Genomic DNA, 22,935 nt, shown 5'->3' on the forward strand with positions numbered 1-22,935 from the left:
AAATTTGTGGTTCAGATCGTTTCTAATTCTCTGGCCATTGATCGATCAACCTTAACCAATTTAAATTAAAATAAACCCACTAATTGCAAAGAAGAAATAGGGGGAGGAGGGATGTTTGGGTGGGTGGAAAAGCTACTGTGTTGCCTCCCCTTGTCATATTTCTTCATTTTCTAGCAGTTTGTAGACGGGAAAGATGTTGAGATCTGCCAAGCCATCCCAATCTACCTTTTTAATCATCTATCGATATGCATACAAATAGAACCTTGGAATCGCAACTAAAAGGAAATGAATATAATGGTAAACACTAATATAGTATATAAATTAAAGAACAAAGTAAATCATGTACAGATAACAGAACCATCAATTTTTGCATTATTAATACCCCTATCATTGAGGAACTGAGAAGTGCAAGCATTCATTATGCCAGCGCAATTTAATCTCTCTTCCGACAACAAGCCTCTTCCCACGAATGATTTTGCCCCATTTTCCTATCAGCTTGAAGTAAGTCCCGCACCACCTCAACTTCATAACATAAGCATCATCAGTATCATCATCGTAGGCGTTAAAATTTGCTTGTTGTTGATGCCTCAAATGCTCTCGTGCTTCTGATGTCCAGTGAACAAGGATGTGTTCCCGAACTAGCTGACCAGACAAAGTGAGAAATGGATGATTGACATCCACATCAGATAATGTGAGGGCCTTCTTAATAGGCCACTGGTCCCACTCTTGTGGTGCAACACGCTGCTCTCGTGGAGCAAAACTTGGCTCTTGGGGTGCCATGCTGGGCTCATCAGGAACTGAGAAGTGCAACCATCCACTATCCCAGCGAACTCTAATCTCTGTTCCTACATCCAATCCCTTTTTTCGAATGACTTGGCCCCATTTTCCAATGAGCCTATAATAGGTCCCACACCTTTTTAGCTTCATATCATAAAATTCACCAGTATCATCATCTTGAACATTAAGATTTATGCACTGTTCATGTCTCAAACGCCCCCGTGCTTCAATTGTCCAATGCACAAGGATGTGTTCTTCAACTAGCTGTCCAGACAGGGTGAGAAAAGGATGATTAACATCGACATCAGACAATGTGAGAGCCTTCTTTATTGGCCATAGGTCCTGGTCGAGTGGTGCAATATTTTGCTCTTGTGGTACCACAATCCGCACATTAGGAACTGAGAAGTGCAACCATCCATTATCCCAGCGCATTCTAATTTCTGTTCCAACATCTAACCCCTTTTTTCGAATGATTTTGCCCCATTTGCCACTGAGTTTATAGTATGTTCCACACCTCCTCAACTTCATATCATAAAACTCACCAGTATCATCATCTTGTGCATTAACATTGATTAAATCAGCATTTCTCAAATGATCATGTGCTTGGTGCATTTGATGCATGAGGATGTGATCTTCCACTGGTTGACGAGGCAAAGTAAGGCATGGATGATCGACATCTACATCAGACACTGTGAGGGCCTTCCTGATAGGCCATAGGTCCTGCTCTTGTGGTGCAACACTATGATACGTTATCCTGCTTATTAAAAGGCAAATAGAGTAACGAAGCAGACAATGATAGGTCTTTTGACTATTTTATACATTTTACAAAATCAACTTGGTATGAATTGGTTTAACAATTTGTTAGCCATTCAGCCTGAATAGAATTACTTCATGAATAAAAAACAGATTCAACAGTATACTATTGTATGCAGATATTTGTTGAAGACACTAAAGACTTGATCAGTCTAAAAGAAGCTTTGGAGTATTTCATTCTACCCGATTGGCCACTTAATAGAAATCCAGCTCAAAGTACTTACCAAGTTTATGACAATTTCACCAACTCAAGTACAAAGATTAGCAATTTATGACCTGAATGGAAGTTTCTAAGGCAATAATATAAATGAACCTGGAGTATGCCGTCATCGTTTATGTTATCAGCATATGCTTCCTCAAGATTGGAAAATACTTGCCAAGCCTGCTTCACTTGAAAATCAACAGCTCCATACCAAAGCATGCCTTTTTTTTAAAGGTCCTCATCTTCCATGACACACCTCTGTAGGCACAGAAGAAAATATGACAGAAACATTCAAGATCTGTTCAGTAAATTCTAAAATGAAACAAAATTAAGATTGCTAAGTTGTGTATTCACTAACTTATAGCAGCTCTGCAGTAGCACTGACAGCGATCCTGCTCTGATACCAAGTTGACAGTTGACACAGGTCAGATACACAAAGTTGTTTGAGACTGTCAAATCCTCAATTTGCAATGCCAATTCCAAAAGCTGCATTCCAAAATCAGTTACAATCCAATATAAATAATAAAGCCCTCAAATCTACTCTAAAAAATTTAACCAATCATACTTGATAAAACTAAATTTTACTGAAAATAAAAATAATTAGGGTTAAATACACTTTATCCACATGTGGTTTGGAAAGTTTTATATTGCCCACTGATGATTCAATAATTTGCACTTAGCCAGCCTGAGACTAGGTATATTAGATCTGTTAACCACTTGATTTCATATTGCACACCTGTGATTAAAAAATTTGTGCGTAACTTGCCTGAAGGTTTGTTAAACATGTGACTAAAATATAATTTTATAAATTTGCACATGACCCTTCTGAGATTAGGTCCACTAAACACGTCATCCACCAGTGATTTTCAAAAGTTGCACGGCCATCAATAGGACAAAAGATAAACATAATATAGAATGAATTCAGTGCTATGACACATAATTCATTCCAAGATGAGCGGATTTAGCAAACGAATACTTTTGAAGTGCACAAAAATAATTTGTTGGGTTACATGCAAATTTCCAAAACCATGGATTGATGATGTATTTAATAAACCTCAAGTGGGTTAAATGCAAATTTTTATACCAAAGCTGGGCGACATGAAATTACAAGTTGATAACAGATTTAATGGACCTAACCTCAGGTGGATTAAGTGTAACGTTTTGAACCAGAGTAAGGCAATATAAAAATGACCCAAACGACATGTGGGTAAAGCATATCTAACCCAAAGAGAAGTTTGAAAATTAATAATGTAAAGTATGTCCAACTTAAATAATTAAAATTAAATTTCTTAAATTTTCAAAATGATGCATAGGACTTCCTGAGTCAGCCCCCTCTCCACAATGAACTATATTTCTTAGACATATTTATTTTCTTCAATGCTCCATATCTAGGTAAATATTTTTCAATGATGCTTGTAGGAAATTTATCATATATTTTCCAAAGTTCCAATTAGCTTTGAGAAAAGAGTATGAATTTGCAACTGATATTTTTCTTTTTCAACAAATATTTTCCTCCAAGAATATTCCGTTGACAAAACTTAATCTCAAAAAAAATATAAGAATCAAAATACAGCTGATGGCAAGCACAATTAGAAGTATTACCGAGAAATTTTTGTCTACAGTTACCACAATCAATGAACTAGTAAATACAATGAAATTTTACAAGCCATAGACCAATAACTGAGAGAAACGGGGAGAAGAGAGAGAGAGAGAGAAAGAAGATACATGATTGCAATGTTACCTAGAATGCCGAGCATTCTAAGTCATGGAACAGGATGAGATCATGGTATGACACATTCTCTAAAATGTGGAATGCTAGGGGCATACTACGTCGATATATTGATGAAAAATATGCAAGAAGTTGACACTTGCATATTCTGGAGAGGAAGTTGAGGCATTTCTAGAACTAGAAGAGATTTTCTTAGTGAAATAGATTAACAATGAGTAGAAATAGAATAGTGTAATAGTTCTCCTCCATTTTAACAAATAGAAAATATGTTCATGTTTGAGAAAAACATTGGATCATTAGATCGCAATCCAGAACAAAAATGTACAACATTTGAAACATTCCTACCAATAGTGGAATGCTCGAGTGTTAGCATTTTCTGGTAACTATGCATGATTGTATGCCTGTAACAGAACTAGATAACATTGTTAAGTATTTTTACTGATTTGATGCCATTTTATTATAATCAATATCCATTTTCCACAAAGTCGATCACATTCAGTATGTATCCCTTCATTACTATATAAAATATTTCCAGAGAAAAAAATTTTGCCATCAAAAGAAATATTTGCATGAAATACATAATAAAATTTCCCAGTTTATATAACAAAAAATTTATGCTGAGACGAATGGAAATTTTATGATCAACTAGTGTCCATCAAACCAGTCAGAGCTGAAAGAAATTTCATTTACATTCAAAGTTGATAGGTAATAAAGGAAAATTTCATTCTACAATGCGGTTGTCCGAAAACAAGAAAAAAAAAATGCATAAAAAGCAAGACATTAGTTGAATTAAGTTGTGCATTGTCATGGTCACAATGAGTTTAAATAGTTGGTTTCACTTAGAACCAAAAAGTATAAAGTACTTCAATTTCTGCAACTACTATCGCCCAAGAACTAATGCAGCTAATTGCACAACTAATCTGCAGTAAAACAAAGAACTCACCTGAATCTTCCACCTTAGATTTCAGTAATTTCACAATAACTGCTTCTACTCCAATCCCTTCAAAGGCACATTGAACCCACAGTTTCTTACAAATGATAATTCAATCCCCCCTCGCCTCCTTATCTTTTCTTGCGCGTGCATCTGTGTAATTTCATCTACCTGCAAATCTCCGATCTAACAAAAATCCAGATTTTGAAATTCAACAAAGCAAAGCAAAATTGCAATGCAAAGCAGACCCAATCCCATGCAATCAAAAACAGCCGCAAGGAGATTCTGTCAATTCATATACCCATTATTTAGCATCCTATAGTAACTAGCATGTCTTGATTCCTCATTTCATAGTTTTTTTTTTTTTTTTAAACCAAAATAATGTGAAAAATATAGAGAAGATTTTCAATTCATTAGTTCATTTTTTTGTTTTCAGAACCTTCCTAGCAATCAAACACAGAGGGTATTCAACTACACTGATCTGAAATTTTAAATAAATAAATTAGAAAACCTGAAAAGGTGGGAATTGCCTCACCTTGTTTCGCTATAAGAAAGATGTGAGAATCTAAAAAATCCAACAATTTCGCACATGCACAGACACACCCAGATTGGAGTTAAGATGAAAATTGCTTGGACTGTGATTATTGAAGCATGGGGGAATGGCCAACGAGTGCATGCCTGTGGCACCCTTTGTCATGGGTTCCTTGGAAGGCCCACCAAGCCTTGATTGGAGCAGATCATCCCCATGACAAAGACTTGAGAGAAACAGGAAAAATTATTATTTTAGGCATCCTAATTATATCACATTTTAGACAACCCATTAAATCCTTAGATTTTGGGTAGTATTCAATTGACTTGTCCTACAATCAATCAAAACTCAAAAACCAATGATTTGATTGGTTATTGTAAATGTAACATGGTTATGCAGCCTAACCAAATAATTCATCAAGGAATAGTCCCTTGGAAAATTTGAAACATAGTGGTGCAGAACAACATCAAGGATCTACCGCCAAGGGAAATTAGAAGAAGTACAGGATACAAAGAAAGCAGAAGAAAAGGAAGGAGACACAAGGGGGGCAACACGGCAGAAGGAGATACACTTGGGGAGAAGAACACATGTTAATTCTCAATTAAAGTTCAACAATAACCAACTCCTACATGGCTTTCACACACTATTTATAAGAAAGCCTGTAACATAATAAATTACACACATACCCCTAATGATACATGAAATTACAAACACACCCTTGAAATACACAAATATTACAAGAAGTCCCCAAGACCCATACTCCTACTACAAACAAAGTAAACACATAATAAAAAACTAATTACCTAACCACATTTGGGTTAACAACAATAACAACAAACCAAGCCTTAAGTCCCACTAGTTGAGGAAGTGATGCGGAAACCCAAAAAATAAACGTCCGGAGACCCCAAATCAGATTTATCAAAACCCCAAACCCAAAATAAAATTCGACATGGTAGTGGATCCTTGACTTATTGCTTGACGTGAAGCACAAACCAAGAATATAAAATTAATGGATGAACGCCACAAAGGTAGCACCTTTGATAAGTTTAGTGCAAGTTCAATGAAGAACTTGAAGAGAAATAAACCTCACTTGGAATTGTATTCAGCCAAAAATATCTCTTTTTCAATACAACAGAGAGTTGGCTACTTATAGAAAATAAAAGAAACCCATGACATCAACCTGACCAATAAAAATAGGCTATGACATCAATCTGGCCAATAAAATAGCCCCACATAACCTTAAACATGTCATGTCATTTAATGAAACATGTGCAAGTCACATGCCATGTGCCATGTCATTTAATAAAACATGTGCAAGTCACATGTCATGCTTAATTGACACAATTGACCCACTATTTAGCCCATACTTTAATTAAAACAATAAAAATTCCCCAAACAGCCCCTATTGGCTTAAGGTTCCAGCTTCACACGTCCTAAGACAATTTACCATCTTAGGCTCTTCAAGAAAGTCCTTTTCTTTAATATCCATGGCCCTCATTGACTCTTGCTCAAGCAACTTCTCAATTACTCCTTGCGTAGCCTCCTTGACCTTCTTGGCTCTAGCTCTTGTGATGGGTCCACTTGGCATGTGCAGATCATCCTGTGCAATCGGAACTTGTTGGTTCATATCATTCCCCCTCTCCTCAAAAGGATTCATCCTCGAATCATCACCTACATCAAAAGGGCATAAATTAGAAATGTTGAAAGTTGCATTGACCTTATACTCACCCAGTAAATCCAACTTGTATGCATTGTCGTTGATCTTTTCAAGCACTTGAAAAGGTCCATCACCCCTTGGGTGTAGCTTTGTTTTCCTTTTACTAGGAAACCTCTCTTTTCTCATATGCACCCATACCCAATCTCTCGGTTCAAAAGTAACGAACTTGCGCCCCTTGTTGGCTTGAGATGAATATTGTCGGTTCTTCTTTTCGATGTGCTGTCATGCTTGTTCATGGATCCTCTTCACCAAGTCAGCCTTGTGTCGTCCGTCTAAGCTAGTTATCTCATTCACAGGTAGCGGCATCAAATCCAATGGAGTCAGAGGATTAAAACCATAAATAATTTCAAATGAAGAAAAATTAGTAGGAGCATGCACAGTTCTATTATAAGCAAACTCAACAAGTGGTATGCATTCTTCCCATGATTTTAAATTCCTTTGAATGACCGCACGCAATAAGGTGGCTGAAGTTCGATTAACTACTTCGGTTTGACCATCGGTTTGAGGATGACAAGCAGTAAAAAACAATAGCTTAGTTCCTAACTTTCCCCACAAAACCTTCTAAAAGTAGCTAAGGAATTTAACATCCCTATCACTCACAATTGTCCTAGGAATGCCATGCAATCGCACAATGTCCCTAAAGAATAAATTGGCTATATTTGTGGCATTATCAGTTTTATGGCAAAGAATAAAATGTGCCCTTTTAGAAAATCTATCAACCACCACAAATATAGTCCATACCCACTTTGGACCTAGGCAAACCTAATATGAAATCTATTGAAATGTCTACCCAAGGTTCACTAGGTACAGGCAAAGGAGTATAAAGGTCATGAGGTAAGACCTTAGACTTAGCTTGTTTACATGAAATGCATCTAGAACACACTCTTTCTACATCTCTACGCATATGTGGCCAAAAGAAGTGTTCATGCAGAATATCTAAAATCTTTTGTACCCCAAAATGTCCCATCAAATCCCCGCTATGTGACCTTGCACAAGCAATTCTCTTAAGGAGCAGTTAGGCACACAAAGTCTACTCTCCCTAAACAAATATCCATCATGCCTATAAAATTTATGAAACACAACTTTATCACATGCCTCATACACATTAGAAAAATTAAAATCTTTAGCATATAAATCATTTATGTACTCAAATGATGTGGAACCCCAAGAATGAACGTCCGGAAACCCCAAATCAAATTTATCAAAACCCCAAACCCAAAATAAGATTCGACATGGTAGTGGATCCTTGACCTATTGCTTGACGTGAAGCACAAATCAAGAATATCAAATTAATGGATAAACGCCACAAAGGTGGCACCTTTGATAAATTCGGTGAAAGTTCAATGAAGAACTTGAAGAGAAATAAACCTCACTTAGAATTGTATTCAGCTAAAAATATTCCTTTAATCGGTGGCAAACCATTGGGCATGTCTACAAGAAAGACATCCTCGTACTCCTGCAGTAAAGAAACAACAGCACTAGGCAAGGAAGAGGTGAGTTCGTTAGCGCTCAAATATGCCTCCTTGTACATGAGTACAACTAGAGGTTTTTGTGCATAAAAAGTTTTTTTATACTCTTTTTCCTTTGCATACAAACTCACTTTTTCTTCTCCCGTTGTTTTTCCCTCATTTTTACCACTTTTTTTTTTTTTTTTCTAATTTTAGCTCCTCTCTTGCCCTCATTTTCTCTCCTCTTTTTTTTTTTTTTTCAATGCTCTCTGCCTCTTCTTTTGTTTTATTCTCAGCCTCTCTTTTGTTTTTCTCATCATTTTACTCTTTTCAATCTCACTTGATCTTCATACACTTGCTTAGGAATCAATGGTACAAGGGTCACACTCCTCCCATCTTTTATAAAGGAATACCTATTCTTGAACCCATCATGAGTGACACGTCGATCAAATTGCCACGGCCTGCCCAATAAGATGTGACTAGCATGCATGGGGACCACATCACATAGAATCTCATCAGAATATTTTCCAATTGAATATACAATCAGCACTTGCTTATTCACCCTAACCTCCCCACACTCATTCAACCATTGAAGTTTGTAAAGCCTAGGAGCCCCAACTTCTCTACTAATGTGGTACTAGCTACGTTAGTGCGGCTCCCTCCATTCGATGATCATGTTACACACCTTATCATGGATGTAACATTGAGTATGAAATATATTCTCACGCTGCTCCTCATTTTCATCTTTTACCACATGCATGTTTAAAACTCTCCTAGTTACTAATGTCTCACCATGGACAGCATACTCAACATCACTAGACTCTTCTAGTGAAGACATGGACTCATGATCACTCTCTTCATCATCGGTCTCAATAGTACCATTATCTCTCATATTCATTGCTCTTTTATTTGGGCATTGTGATGTAATATGGCAAGTCCCCAAATACCTAAAACATTTGGTATTTCTGTACCTACTAGGTTGAGAAGTTGTACCTTTTTCATGGCTGCCCACTTTGTCTTTGCCTTTCTCCTTCTCATCCTTGGATTTGGAAACAACCCTTTCTTCTTTTGATTTCCCCCAATTCGGTTTCCATGTGGAATGGGAAGTCGACGTTGTTGTAGCATGCTTGTTTCCACCCTTGTGTTGAGTTGTCTCTCCACTTTCATTGCCATATGCACCATGTCCTCTAACTCCACATAGTGCTGCAGCTCCACTATGTTAGCAATTTTCTGGTTCAACCCACATAAGAATCGTGCCGTTGCAACTTCTCTATCTTCCTCAATATTTGCCTGAATCATAGCCATCTCCATCTCCTTGTGGTAGTCCTCCACACTTTTGGTACCTTGGGTAAGGCTTTGAAGACGTTGGTCTAAGTCTCGGTAGTAGTGGTTTGGTATAGATTGCTTCCTCATCACCACCTTCATTTTAGCCCACGTCTCAATAGGTCTTTCCATGTTTCTACGCCTACTAAGAAGAATTTGATCCCACCATACCAGTGCATAGTCAGTAAACTCCACAACTGCCAATTTCACTTTCTTTTCTTCAGAGTAGTTATGACACTCAAAAATGAGCTCAACCTTCCTCTCCCATTCAAGGTATACATCTGGGTTATTTTTCCCTTGAAAAGGAGGGATCTTCATTTTGATGTTTCCGATGTTTCTATCGATGTTATCTTGACCCCTTGGCTCCCATTAAGGTTGCCACTGTTACCTAGCACCTCGATAAGAAAATCTGCTCATACCGTCATGTTCATCATCACTCGCTTTATTGCTACCTATATCATGTTCAAATTCAGCAATCGGAGGAGTATGTGGCCTTCGCCGCCTTTCATTGGATTGTCCTCTTCTCAGTCCATCAATTGTAGCATCTTGTCTATCCAGTCTATCTCTGAACTCCCCAAAAACATATTGAGTCTTTCAAACTGCTTGCAAGGTGAAGAATGAGTCTTGTGGAGGGTTCTCATTCTCGCTACCCTTGCTGGAAGTTTCAGCGCCAACCGCCTTTCTACTCATGATTTCAAACCTGCAAAAAGGATATTAGAGAGAAAAAAATTCCTCACTCACTCCTTTACGTGTTTACCCTCAAACTATTACACTCAACAATCGTGTTTTGAAATAATTTTTTTTTTTTTTTGGCTTTTTCCCCTCTGATACGCTCAGACACTCGTGCCTCTTACCACTTAGGATTTCTCTTTTAGTTCTTTAATGAACTAATACCAAACAAACCAATAGTTCAACCAAACACAACAATTGAATCAATGAATTAGAAACAAGATATCAACAAAAATAACAATAGAACAACTAAATCAGGACACAAAACAACGAAGTAAAGATAAAAGAAAGTTAAGAAAACAATAATGACGCAAATGAAATAAGAAGAAATTCAATAGAACAAAATAACCAACTCAACCAAGGATATATTCAAACACAAATCAGAATAATAAACCGAATAGTTTTAGAATGGACGGATGATAAAAGAATATAAAATAAGGATAAATGATTATAGGATAAAAGAATTTTCAAAAGCAAACAAGAAAAATAAGATAGATAGAACTTGATTTGAACCAAGGCTCTGATACCAAATGATGCGGAACCCCAAGAATGAACGCCCGGAGACTCCAAATCAGATTTATCAAAACCCCAAACCCAAAATAAGATTCGACATGGTAGTAGATCCTTGACCTATTGCTTGACATGAAGCACAAACCAAGAATATCAATTAATGGATGAACGCCACAAAGGTAGCACCTTTGATAAGTTCGGTGAAAGTTCAATGAAGAACTTGAAGAGAAATAAACCTCACTTGGAATTGTATTCAGCCAAAAATATCCCTTTTTCAATACAATAGAGAGTTGGCTACTTATAAAAAATAAAAGAAACCCATGACATCAACCCGGCCAATAAAAATAGGCTACGACATCAATCTAGCCAATAAAATAGTCCCACATAACCTTAAACATGCCATGTCATTTAATGAAACATGTGCAAGTCTCATGCTATGTGCCATGTCATTTAATGAAACATGTGCAAGTCACATGTCATGTGTCATGTCATTTAATGAAACATGTGCAAGTCACATGTCATGCTTAATTGACACAAATGACCCACTATTTAGCCCATACTTTAATTAAAACAATACAAATTCCCCAAACAGCCCCTATTGGCTTAAGGTTCCAGCTTCACACGTCCTAAGACAATTTACCATCTTAGGCTCTTCAAGAAAGTCCTTTTCTTTAATATCCATGGCCCTCATTGACTCTTGCTCAAGCAACTTCTCAATTACTCCTTGCGTAGCCTCCTTGACCTTCTTGGCTCTAAATCTTGTGATGGGTCCACTTGGCATGTGCTAATCATCCTATGCAATCGGAGCTTGTTAGTTCATATCAGGAAGCATATTTAGGTTTGGGATCCTATAAACCATTGACCATATTCTTTGACATAGGCCTCCAAATTGGGTCCAAACAATCCATCCAAATGCCCACTTGTCGTCCTACATCACATAGTTACTAGAAACAATGCAGTTTGGGTTGGGGTATGGGTATGGAAATGGAGTATGCTACTTAAGAAGTATGCAGTTTTTGGGGTGGTATGCTTAGTTGCCGTTGTACACTTGAACCGCTTATTTTGGTTGATTAGTTACCATGTTGGATTGCAGGAAGTTTGAATTATTTACTTAGGATGGAATATAGAATATAGGAAAATCCCCATATTCTTATTCAATTAAATTATATACTATAAATAAATAACAATTAGTAAATTAATTTATTTCTTTTAATCTAAATGAATGTGTTAATTTTTTTTAAAAAAAAATTTATTATACTAAGTGAACAAAGTTGTTGAATTCTTCAAATAAACATATCCTTATAAAAATTCAAATTTGTAATGACAAGCTGTACTCAAATTTTAAAAGTAATTATTGATATTCCTTCTTTTTGCACAAAAAAGAGGCTGAAGAGTAAGCTCCTTGGTATCAAACAGCTCTCTCCTTGCTGTTCAAATCCATCCACCATGGCAGCACTAGGAAGCTGGAGTCTCATCTAGCAGCAGGAAACCCTCAGCTGAGTTTCACACAACAGCTAGAAACCCTCTCTAGAATCTCACCAAGCAGGGAGAAACCCTCTTCTCTCATGGTCCCAGGCTTTACAGCCCTCTACTCTCACCATCATATGCTTTGCAGTCCTCTTCTCTCAAAAATCTGGGTCGCTACTTTTTACATCTGGATCTTGATCCCCATTGATCCGGAACACCATCAACCTTTGAATAGGTATGTGCGATCCAGATCATGGTTCCAGGCAGGGCAATGACCCAAGTAACTATGATTTGAAATCCACCAATCATACAATGTCATATTAGCACTTGACGTATAAATGAGAGATATGCTTTGATGTGGGCCCCAATACACGTTCCAACACGAGTTTAAAGAATCCAAACAATGATACGATATTATGTGATCATCGGTTTCCAACTTCCAAATCCTATGTGAGGTTACCAGCATGGTTATCAAAAATCTTGATCTGGATCCTATGATCCTACAATCCTACGATTTAGACTTAACTAATCGACCCAGATCTTAACAATAATCTTAATCAAGTGGAATCTTAGTAGAATCCTATATGGATCCTTAGGATCTTAGGATCGCAATCCTACTTAGGATCACATTGATCCTACTTGTGAAATAGAATATGGATTTTTCCTATTTAAAATTTCAAAGAAAAGAGCCTATTCTATATATTTTTTTTATTGGCCCAAACACCTTCCTTCTAAAATAGGCATAAAATTTGGTCTAGATGGCCCAAAATCCAAATGCATCAAAATTAGGACAAAATAACAAGTATGTCATGGGATTTGAAAGCTCTTTTACTTCAAAATTGAAAGCTCTCTTAGAGCTTAAAGTTCTTGTAGGTTGAGCTAAGACTCTTCCTCCTTCGAGCAATAGTAAAGGCAAAGAACTTTGAGATTAGCAGAGACTAGAGAGCTTCAACAAATAGGGAATTGCACAATCAGGTTGAGAGCTTAAAGTTGCAGGCTTGCAGTAGTTATGCATTATCTTTGTAATTTTTTACTTTCTTCCTCTTCTTTTCTCTTATTATTGACAAGCTGAAGACCTATCTTTTATCCCAAGGCAGAGAGCATATAGCTTGCTTTTTCTTCTATTTTTATTTTTGACGAACAAAAAGTTCTTCTTCCTTTGAACAAAAGCTTTTCTTTTCCTTCTTTCTTGCCCTTCCTCATCTCTTTCCTTCTTCTCTTTCTTTTTCTTCTTATGGTCTGATGACAAGACCACAGAAGCTAAGAAGTTGGCATCAATTCATTTAATTAAGATTAGCAATTTCTTCTTCCTTTTATCTTCATTCTTTTTGCTTTTCTTTTTAATTACAATTATTGAATAAACAAGCTAGCAACAGTTTACCCTTTGCGATTCAATCTATTCAGATTTCTTTTAAGGTCAAGATTGTGGAAGGAAAAATTTGCTAGGTGCCAGCTAGCTACATTCGTGAAATTTGTTTTAGCATCTTAAACTTACTACCAAGTTTTTAGGCTTATTTTATTGAGAGTTTCCATAAAATTCCAAATAAATAAATTTTTTAATTTATTTTACATTGTCACTAAATTGGCAGAAAATGATTCATGTAGCCAACCCCACCTAGTGGAACTTAAGGCTTGGTTTGTTATTGTTGTATTTTACATTGTAAATAGAATCTTACGTTCCACAATCCGATCCTACCCATATTCCACACCACCCAAGTTTGAATCTCAAACTTGTAATATAAACTAGATAAAAATTTGAGAGTGTAGCACTATGTTACAAATTCAACGCATTGCAAAGTAGTTTCATCAATTTGATACCCGTACCATTTTAATATAGTCAATATCCATTCCACAAAGTTGATCACATTCAACATGGATCCCTTCATTACAATGTAAAATATTCCAAGGGGAAAAAAACTTTTTGTAACTTCATTACAATATAACTAATGTCCATCAAAACAACCACAGCCTAAAAAGATTTCTTCTATTTCAAAGTTGGCAGGTAATAAATGAAAGAAATACAAGCAAATTCAAATTTTCTGCAATGTGGTTGTCTGAAAACAAAGAATACATATAAAAGAAAATATTAATTGAACTATGTCGAGTATAGCCATGCTCATGATTTTAAACGGTTGGTTTCAGTGAGAACAAAAGACTGTGAAGTACTTAGATTTGTAAATTTCTGCAACTGCTATTGCCTAAGAGCTAATGCAGCTAATCGTACACCTAATCTGCAGTAAAACAAAGAACTCACCAAAATCTTCTACCTTAGACTTAACAATAACAGCTACTATTCCCCCAATCCTTTCAAAGGCACAGCTGACTCACAGTTTCTCATAAATAACAATTCAATTTCTCTATATTTTCTTGTGTGTGCGTCTGTGCATTCTCGCCTCCCTGCAAGACCTAACTAAAATCCAGATTTTCTAATTCCGTAAAGCAAGCGAAATTGCAAATCAAATCAGACCCAATCCCATGCAATCAAACTCAGCCATAAGAGATCCTATCAATTTCTATATGAATTATTTAGCAACCAGCATATCAATTTCCTCATTTCATAGTTCACCTGATTTTCGGGAATGAAAATAACGTGAAAAAAAGGATGATTTCCCATTCATCTAGTTCATTTTTTCCCCTGAACCTTTCTCGGCAATCAAACACAGAAATTCAACTAAACTGAACAGATAATTTTAGAAAAATTAACTCAGAAAAAATCAAACAGTCAGAGTTGCCTCACCTTGCTTCGCTATTACAGAGATGGGAGAATCTACACAAAAACCCAACATTTTCATAGAGAGAGAGAGAGAGAGAGCGTGGGGCGGAGTTGGGGGATGCCGAGGCTTTGGGTCGTCATTGGCGAAGCACGGTAGAACGACTAACAAGTGTATGCTCGCTTTTTCCATGGGTCCCTTGGAAGGCCCACCCAACGCAGATCTTCTCCAATCCCCATCCCCACTCTAGGCCTCCTAGATTGAATCTCAAACTTCTAATGCTATGTATGTAAAAAAAACAATTTCTACTAGTAAATGTGTCTACATGATTGAATGTAAAATAATATTATACTGTGATGTAATAGAAATGTATAGAAATTCCTTAATTAAAATTATATGACTTTTTTAGAAATAATATTATTTTATTATAAACTATTTAAAAGTCATCTGATTAAAACTTTTTTTCCTAAGTTGATATGTATCCAAACTCGTAGGATGATCTTACAATTTGTTAACAAATCTTGTAATATCATTTGTCGAGTTTTGAATGGGGCATGTGAATAATTACATAGGTGGCTAATGATGTGGCGGCTTAAATCCTGTAAGTTTTAAACAAAATCTCACAACTTTTGTTAAGTACATCTTGGATCTTGAAGTTGCAAGTTTTGCATGAGCAACTCACATTAAGAATGCATGTTGGGTCAATTATTATTATTATTATTATTATTATTATTGAGAAAGATGAGATGGGCAAATAAGTAAAAGCGAGAAGAATGAAGGTCAAATTACCGAGGGGCATATATATATATGCATAGGAGAACACAATCAAGACTTGGGTCATTATTTTCCACTTGCTTGTCCTTGATTAAATGTTTTGGGCTCATGTGTATGCCACCGTCCTACTCTTCTCTTCTCATCAAATCAACTTCTCTCTTTCTTCAAAATTACTATTTGAGCGTTGAAAATTGCTAGTTTTCTTTGCAATTTTAGAAGTATTTTGAATCTGATATGGTACCCTTTTGGACCCCATGCAAATTGTCATTCAATCTCTTGAATTCGATGTGGTGTTTTTTAGGTTCCACATATAGACTTTAATTTATATGAAACCCAAAAGAGCGCTACATTAGATGCATGATACATAATCTGTAAAGTTATTGGGAAGGCTAGTCAAAATGCCAAAACCATTGTACATTTGTTTTAGTGGCTAAAATTTATGACACTAAGTTGGACTCATTATGATATTATTATGTCATGTATTTAATTTGTGTTTTAACAAATATGCAACTTTAGAGTTGTAATTATTCAAATGTGCCCTAAGAGAGATAAAAGATAGATTAATTATTTAAAAGGCTAAATAATCTTGTATTTCTTTGTGAGCTCATGGGTTGGACTTTGAATTTCTATTTATGGTTCAAAAATTGATGTTTGAAAACACAATCATAATGTTTAAGTTCATGGAATGTCTATTCTTAATAATAGATTATGTGACAACCTGCTTAATTTCCACATTTTTTTTATACAATAAATACAATATCACAGAACTCGGGAGATCATAATCCACCTAAACCCATGGGTACTAGGGATACATCAGAAATACATCACGGAAGCCTATGCAGTAGGAAACATAAATCACAAATACCTCATTATACCGTACATCACAATACGAGAGTTACTACAATCACTGTATATATATGTACCCAATACACAACCCAAAAGATATCTAGGGCCATCCCACAAAATACATCCGACCCTATCAAAACACTTACCCTTCTAGGAGGGTAGACCAACCATACTAGATCAGCGGGGCTTTACCCGCTATCCTATTAGGGGCTCCTGAAATATTTATAAAATTTTGGGGTGAGACACTTGTAACGACCTGCTTAATAAACTGGGGGTTTTTTTTTTATATATACTATGATATTCTACATACTCTGATACCATACTGAGGTAAACCAAATCATAAGCCTAAGCAGCGAGAAGCAGAAATTAAATAAACATAACCACATATAATTATATACAATACAATACCAGAGTGCTATCATGTTTTCCAAAATATACACATATCACTATTCCCCAAAATACCCTCAACTATGCTGGGATATACAAAAATCCTCCACAATACTCACTTCACCGACAGGGCACTACTGAAGCCCCTCTATCTGCGAGCCTGATCTACTCGCCTACCTGGATCACCTGAAAAATGATTCAACATTGGGATAAGCCAATGCTTAGTAAGACGAAATATGCTATTACTAGTGTGTGGCAAATGAGTTACAATATTATGAAAATATGTTTCTAAATAATCATGTATAACTGAATATGTAAATACAGTACAAGTAATAAAATTCACCTCATTTCCATGTTACTTAACATAACAGTATTGTAAATTACTATTCAAAATACTTCTATCATACATAAGTATGTTCCCAGTTTCTGTAAATCTGTACATACATAATAGCAACTGAAAACTTTCCCTGTGGATAACTGTGTGTCATGATTTAACCCTTCATGACAGGATTGTGTAGCTCGTAGGCGGGATTTACCCTGGCTGGCCAACCAGGAATAAATCACTATACTCCATCGGTCTGATATGCCCACCTCAACCCATATCTGATGGGGAGTCTGTCCACGTCAAGGGCCTAGGTGATCGACCTACTACCACGTATTATCTAAATAGGTGATTGCACTCGTAACATAACATAATATCTGTAGCAACGGTACCGCGCTCTATAACTGTATAGTCCAACAGGGTCTGATACTATATAATATATCTCTATATACAACTATCTGATTTACCATGATTATGAAATAACCGTAATAACCATGATACTGAATAAACTGTAACTGTAATTCATACATCATAATATTGAGAACTATATAATCGTAACACTGAAACTCCATAATCATAATACTGAAATTCGTATAATCATAGTACTGAAATTCATAAAATCATGGTACTGAAATTCGTAAACATATCTATGTACTATATTCATATTCTCAAGCCACACTATACTTTAATACGTAATTTTCATAATTTAATAAATAGTATAACATTTTAAAAATACCTAGCATAGCATATTTCCCTTACCTGACTACTAAAAAGCCCCTATGGTATACTGGCCTAACACCCGCAGGGCCTCCTACACAACACCTTGAAAACAACATTTTCTAGAACAGAGTATCAGTATTTTTTCGCCTACATCATTTCCTATAGCTGTCACAAGACCAAAAATGGACTAAAAGGCCTTACCCTGAATTTGAGATGAAATCCAACTCAATCCCACCGACGATCCGTCCTAGCAAACTTGAAGAGAACTCCGCCAGGAACATCATGGTGGCTTCAGATCGTCAATCTGACGACTGGAGGGGCCAAAATCGAAGAAAGAAGTGAGAGAGGGACGTAGAGAGAGAGAGAGGAGAGAGAGAGTGGCATTGAAAATGGATAAAAATACGATTTTTAGCTATTTATAGGGCCAGATTCGTCGACGAGACATGTCACCTCGTCGATGAGTCCTTTAGTAAATTCGTTGACGAATCCCTGTATTCATCGATGAAATTCAGAGTAGCCTAAATTCATCTCTCGGTATTTTCTCGTAGACGAAACCCTGTATTCGTCGATGAAATCCTAAAGACCTTCATCGACGAAACCCTGTATTCGTCGACAAATTCCCTTATGCACTCATCAATGAACCCTTGTATTCGTCGACAAATTTTTGCAATTTCTTGAAATTATTATATTCTCTAAAATGCAATGTCGTCAACGAAGTTTACTACCTCCTTCTGTTCCTGTTTCCATTTTCCTTCCTCTTTATTATTAAAATACTATTATTCTTCAGGTCACTACATTCTCCCTTCCTTATAAAATTTCGTACTCGAAATTTACCATCTGTCTATATTCCTTTCTATCATCCCATAGGGCAAAATGGTCTACTTATTTTATTACCTACCCTTACTTATGGTAGAGGAATACCGTAGTTACATACTATGTTCTGGGAAATTACACATATAAAAGTAAAAACTATATACTAACCAAAATCAATACATGTACCTGTAAAAGAAACCTATCTACCTATTATACTTTACCTGGGTATCTCTATTCCTCTTGGAACAACTATGGATATCTCTGTCTGATCTACTCCTCGAGTTCCCAAGAAGCTTCCTCTATGGTGTGATTCCTCTACAGAACTTTAACTAACTATATTTCTTTAGTGTGTAAAGTCTGAACCTTTCTGTCCAAAATTTGTACTGGTACTTCTTCATATGCCAATGAATCCTTAAGCTCTATCTCTGCATAGCTAATGATGTGGGATGGGTTTGAGATGTATTTCCTTAACATGGCAACATGAAACACGTCATGAATTCGAGCCAAAGCTGGCAGCAACGCTAGCCTATAAGCAACTGACCCTATTTTCTTGTCGACGAAACCCTATATTTGTCGACGAAATCCTAAAGACCTTCGTCTACAAAACCCTGTATTCGTCGACGAATTCCCTTATGCACTCGTCGACGAACCCCTGTATTCGTCGACAAATTTTGGCAATTTCTTGAAATTATTATATTCTCCAAAATGCAATGTCGTCGACGAAGTCTACTGCCTCCTTCTGTTCCTGTTTCCATTTTCCTGCCTCTTTATTATTAAAATACTATTATTCTTCGGGTCACTACAACACCACTCAGTAAGGGAAATAAACTAATACTAGTGTGTGGCAACATGAGTATTCCGTGTTGTACATATATTGTATAGAAACATATTTAACAACTATTATGTCATATCTGGAAAAACATATATATCATCATAACATGACAAAACATACTGCATTTTCATAATCATATTTCATCTCATAAAATAATAATACAAAAACATTCCTGGTAGGTTAGCTGGCTGTTATCATGTATTACCCCTACATGACTGGGTTGTGTGGCCCAAAGGCGGGACTTGACAATGGTTGGCCGACCACTGCCAAGTCAAAAGTACAGTTTGTAAGTCTGATGGGTTTACCAGACCTGGTCTGTACACCAAGGGCGCTCACACACTTCTTAAAAACCACATCGACCATCCAATCTCACACCACTCCGTACAGCGGCGTTAACACAAATATCATGATCATGATGACCATGGACACATAGCAACAGTACCGTGCAAGTGCTAGCCTAGACCAAGCCAACCAAGTTCTGATATCATATAGCATATACTGAAACTGTGATACATGGATATCATATCATTAATTATCAAATCAATCATATCATTTTTCATATATAAATATATTATGAAAATCATTGGCCCGTACGCCGGTATTACACATTTTATCATAACTCGGCCCATACGCCGGCAAATTATAACACAGCCCGTATGCTGGCAAATCACATCCATAGCTCGGCCCGTACGCCGACAAATCATATAATAGCACAGCCTGTACGCTGACAAATCACATCCGTAACTCGGCCCGTACGCCATCAAATCATATCATAGCACGACTTGAACGCCGAAAAAATATATCCGTAACTCAGCCCATACGCTTGCAAATCATACACATAGCACGACCCGTACGCCAACAAAACATATAAAAATCTCGGTCCGTGCGCCGGTTTTTCCATTATAAAAATCCATATCATTAATACATTCCCAGAAAACAGTATTTCATTATCATTTCTACTCATGCCACACCAAATAGGTTTTTCATATATCCAACATGCCATCATTTGCAATAGTATTTTCCAAATATAAATCATATATATGAACACATTTACTTTCCTGAAATCAAATGCTACATATACATACATTTTCTTAAAAAAAAACTAACTTAATTTATCACCTTACCTGATTCCTGAAAAGCTCCTAAATCAAACACTCCTGCACTGGCAGGGTTCCCCGTTCAACACCCTGAAAACAACATTCCCCAGAACTAAAGTTTAGTATTTCTATGCATATATCACTTCCTACAACTGTTAATTAACCAAATACTGAGTAGAAAGTCTTACCCTGGATTTGGGATGGTTTCCAACTCAGTTCCACCGACGATCTGCTCCGACAGACTTGTAGAGAACTTTCCCAAGAGCATCGCGGTGGCTTCACATCGTCGAACCAGTGGAAATCCGGCTCGAAATCGAATAGAGAAGGAGGAGGAATTGAAGGGTAAGAGAGAGGGAAGTTATGCGCTGAAAAAATTACTGAAAATCACGTTTAATCCCTATTTATACTACGAGATTCGTCGACGAGCCACGTCACCTCGTTGACGAGTCCTATAGAAAGTTCGTCGACAAACTCCAACCCTCGTCGACAATTTTGAGGTTTTCAAAAATCCTCTCTCGGTATCTTCTCGTTGACGAATCCTATCCTCATCGGCGAGCTCCTATTATACCTTCGTCGACGAGTCCCCTGTATTCATCGACGAGGAGCTGAAAAATTCCTCAGAATTATGCTTTCAAAAAATGCAACGTCGTCGACTGCCTCCTTCTGTTTCTGGTTCCCATTTCCCTTTCTTTTTATTATTTAAATACCATTATTCTTTGGATCGTTACAGATTAGTTATAATTGGTTTTATGAAAAATTAAGTTGTTACCATAGATTAAATAACAAAGCCTTTTATAAATCTTAATGATGAATAGAAAAATAATAGTTATTCCCAAATTTCACGATGGGAATGTCTAGTCCTTTCTTATTACATGTTAGATGAAAAAATAAGAAAGATACCAGGGATAGCTATTATTTCTATTCCTAAATAATTCAATGTATTCCATCTTATTCTAAAATATAGTTATGCGAACCCAACATAACATTATAGCACTTTTAGATCTCTTAGGAGGCATCTCAATGACTAAAGTGTGGGACTTCAATAGTGAAAGTTTTGAGTTTGAATTTCACGAGGGGGGGAAAGGAGGTATAGGATGAGAAACAAACTCCTTCCCATTTTTAGCTCTCAAGTATAGTTACTGTAAGTCTCCAATCAAACCAAAAAAAAAAAAAAAAGACCCTATATTTGAACTTGAGTGAATTTAAATAAAACCCAATTAAGTTTTGTATTACATTTGACCCAAATTTCACCATGGAAATGTCTAGTCCTTTCTTATTACATGTTAGATGAAAAAAAATAAGAAGTATATAAGGAATAGCGATTACTTTTATTCCTAAATTTTTCATTGTATTCCATCTCATTCTAAAAAATAGTTATGCTAACCAAACATAACCTTATATCTCTTTTAGATCTCTTAGGAGATATCTTAACGACTAAAGTTTGGGACTTCAATAGTGAAGGTTGTGAGTTTTGTTAACCTTGGTGTATTCCCAAGAAGGGGGTGAATTGGGTATTTAAAATTTATTTCTAGGTTTAGCTAATCCAATAGTATATTCACAACCTAAGGTCTATCTATACAGTTCCAAATGTGCAGATAAATAAAATGTGTGGAAATTAAATCATGCGCAGCATTCACAATATAAGATACATGTGCGGTAAATGAATTACTGAAAATAAAATGCACACAGGATATGTTATCGGGGTTCGGCCAACTGTGTCTACATCCCCGACTTTAGCTCGTAAGTTCGATGATTTCACTAATGCTCACTTAATGGGTGAAGCGGAACCGGTTCCAGGTCAAATTAACACAGGGCTGACCTCAACATTTACAAATTCTCCTTGCGGGATGGAGAAGACCCTAAGTCAAATTCACAGAGCTGACCCCAACCTTTACAACCAATCCTTTCCGGACTGGATTACCGCCCCCTCAGGCCACACCTGGAATTACAACCAATAAAATTTTTGTACAAATAAAAGTGATTCTTATACAAGCAGATTTGTACAACAATATAGTCCAAAGTATGCACTCACAGATGATATGAATTTATGCTCAAATGGGATCTTGAAATTTAATTCAAGATAAAGTATTCAACAAGTGAATATTCAAGATACCTCAAAAACCCTAATGAAGTATCACACAAATATTTTATCAAATATAATCACAACAGATACTTAGAGCTCAAGCTTGCAAAAGATTTATCAAATAAAACTGTGCAAGCTTTCAAGTCTTGCAATATGAATGCTAAGACTAGCAAGC

The 22,935-nt window shown here is 36.4% G+C and overlaps 1 protein-coding gene across 5 annotated transcripts; it reads right to left on the minus strand.

The window, feature by feature from the left end:
• Positions 1-292: 292 nt before the first annotated feature.
• On the minus strand, positions 293-15,163 carry LOC131164661 (uncharacterized). 5 transcript variants are annotated; one of them, XM_058122018.1, is made up of 6 exons: positions 14,913-15,138; positions 9,140-10,169; positions 4,465-4,623; positions 2,151-2,278; positions 1,904-2,050; positions 293-1,531 (listed from the first exon to the last, which is right to left on the minus strand). In XM_058122018.1, the coding sequence occupies exons 5-6, from the start codon at positions 1,918-1,920 to the stop codon at positions 388-390; spliced, it is 1,161 nt and encodes a 386-aa protein (XP_057978001.1). In that variant the 5' UTR covers positions 1,921-2,050; positions 2,151-2,278; positions 4,465-4,623; positions 9,140-10,169; positions 14,913-15,138; the 3' UTR covers positions 293-387. The 5 variants fall into 5 exon arrangements, with proteins under 5 accessions (XP_057978001.1, XP_057977999.1, XP_057977998.1 ...); XM_058122016.1 differs by having other exon boundaries at positions 4,465-6,652; XM_058122015.1 differs by lacking the exon at positions 9,140-10,169 and having other exon boundaries at positions 14,913-15,163.
• Positions 15,164-22,935: the final 7,772 nt, after the last annotated feature.

The sequence above is a fragment of the Malania oleifera genome, chromosome 9 (assembly GCF_029873635.1).
Source record: "Malania oleifera isolate guangnan ecotype guangnan chromosome 9, ASM2987363v1, whole genome shotgun sequence".
NCBI classification, from domain to species: domain Eukaryota; kingdom Viridiplantae; phylum Streptophyta; class Magnoliopsida; order Santalales; family Ximeniaceae; genus Malania; species Malania oleifera.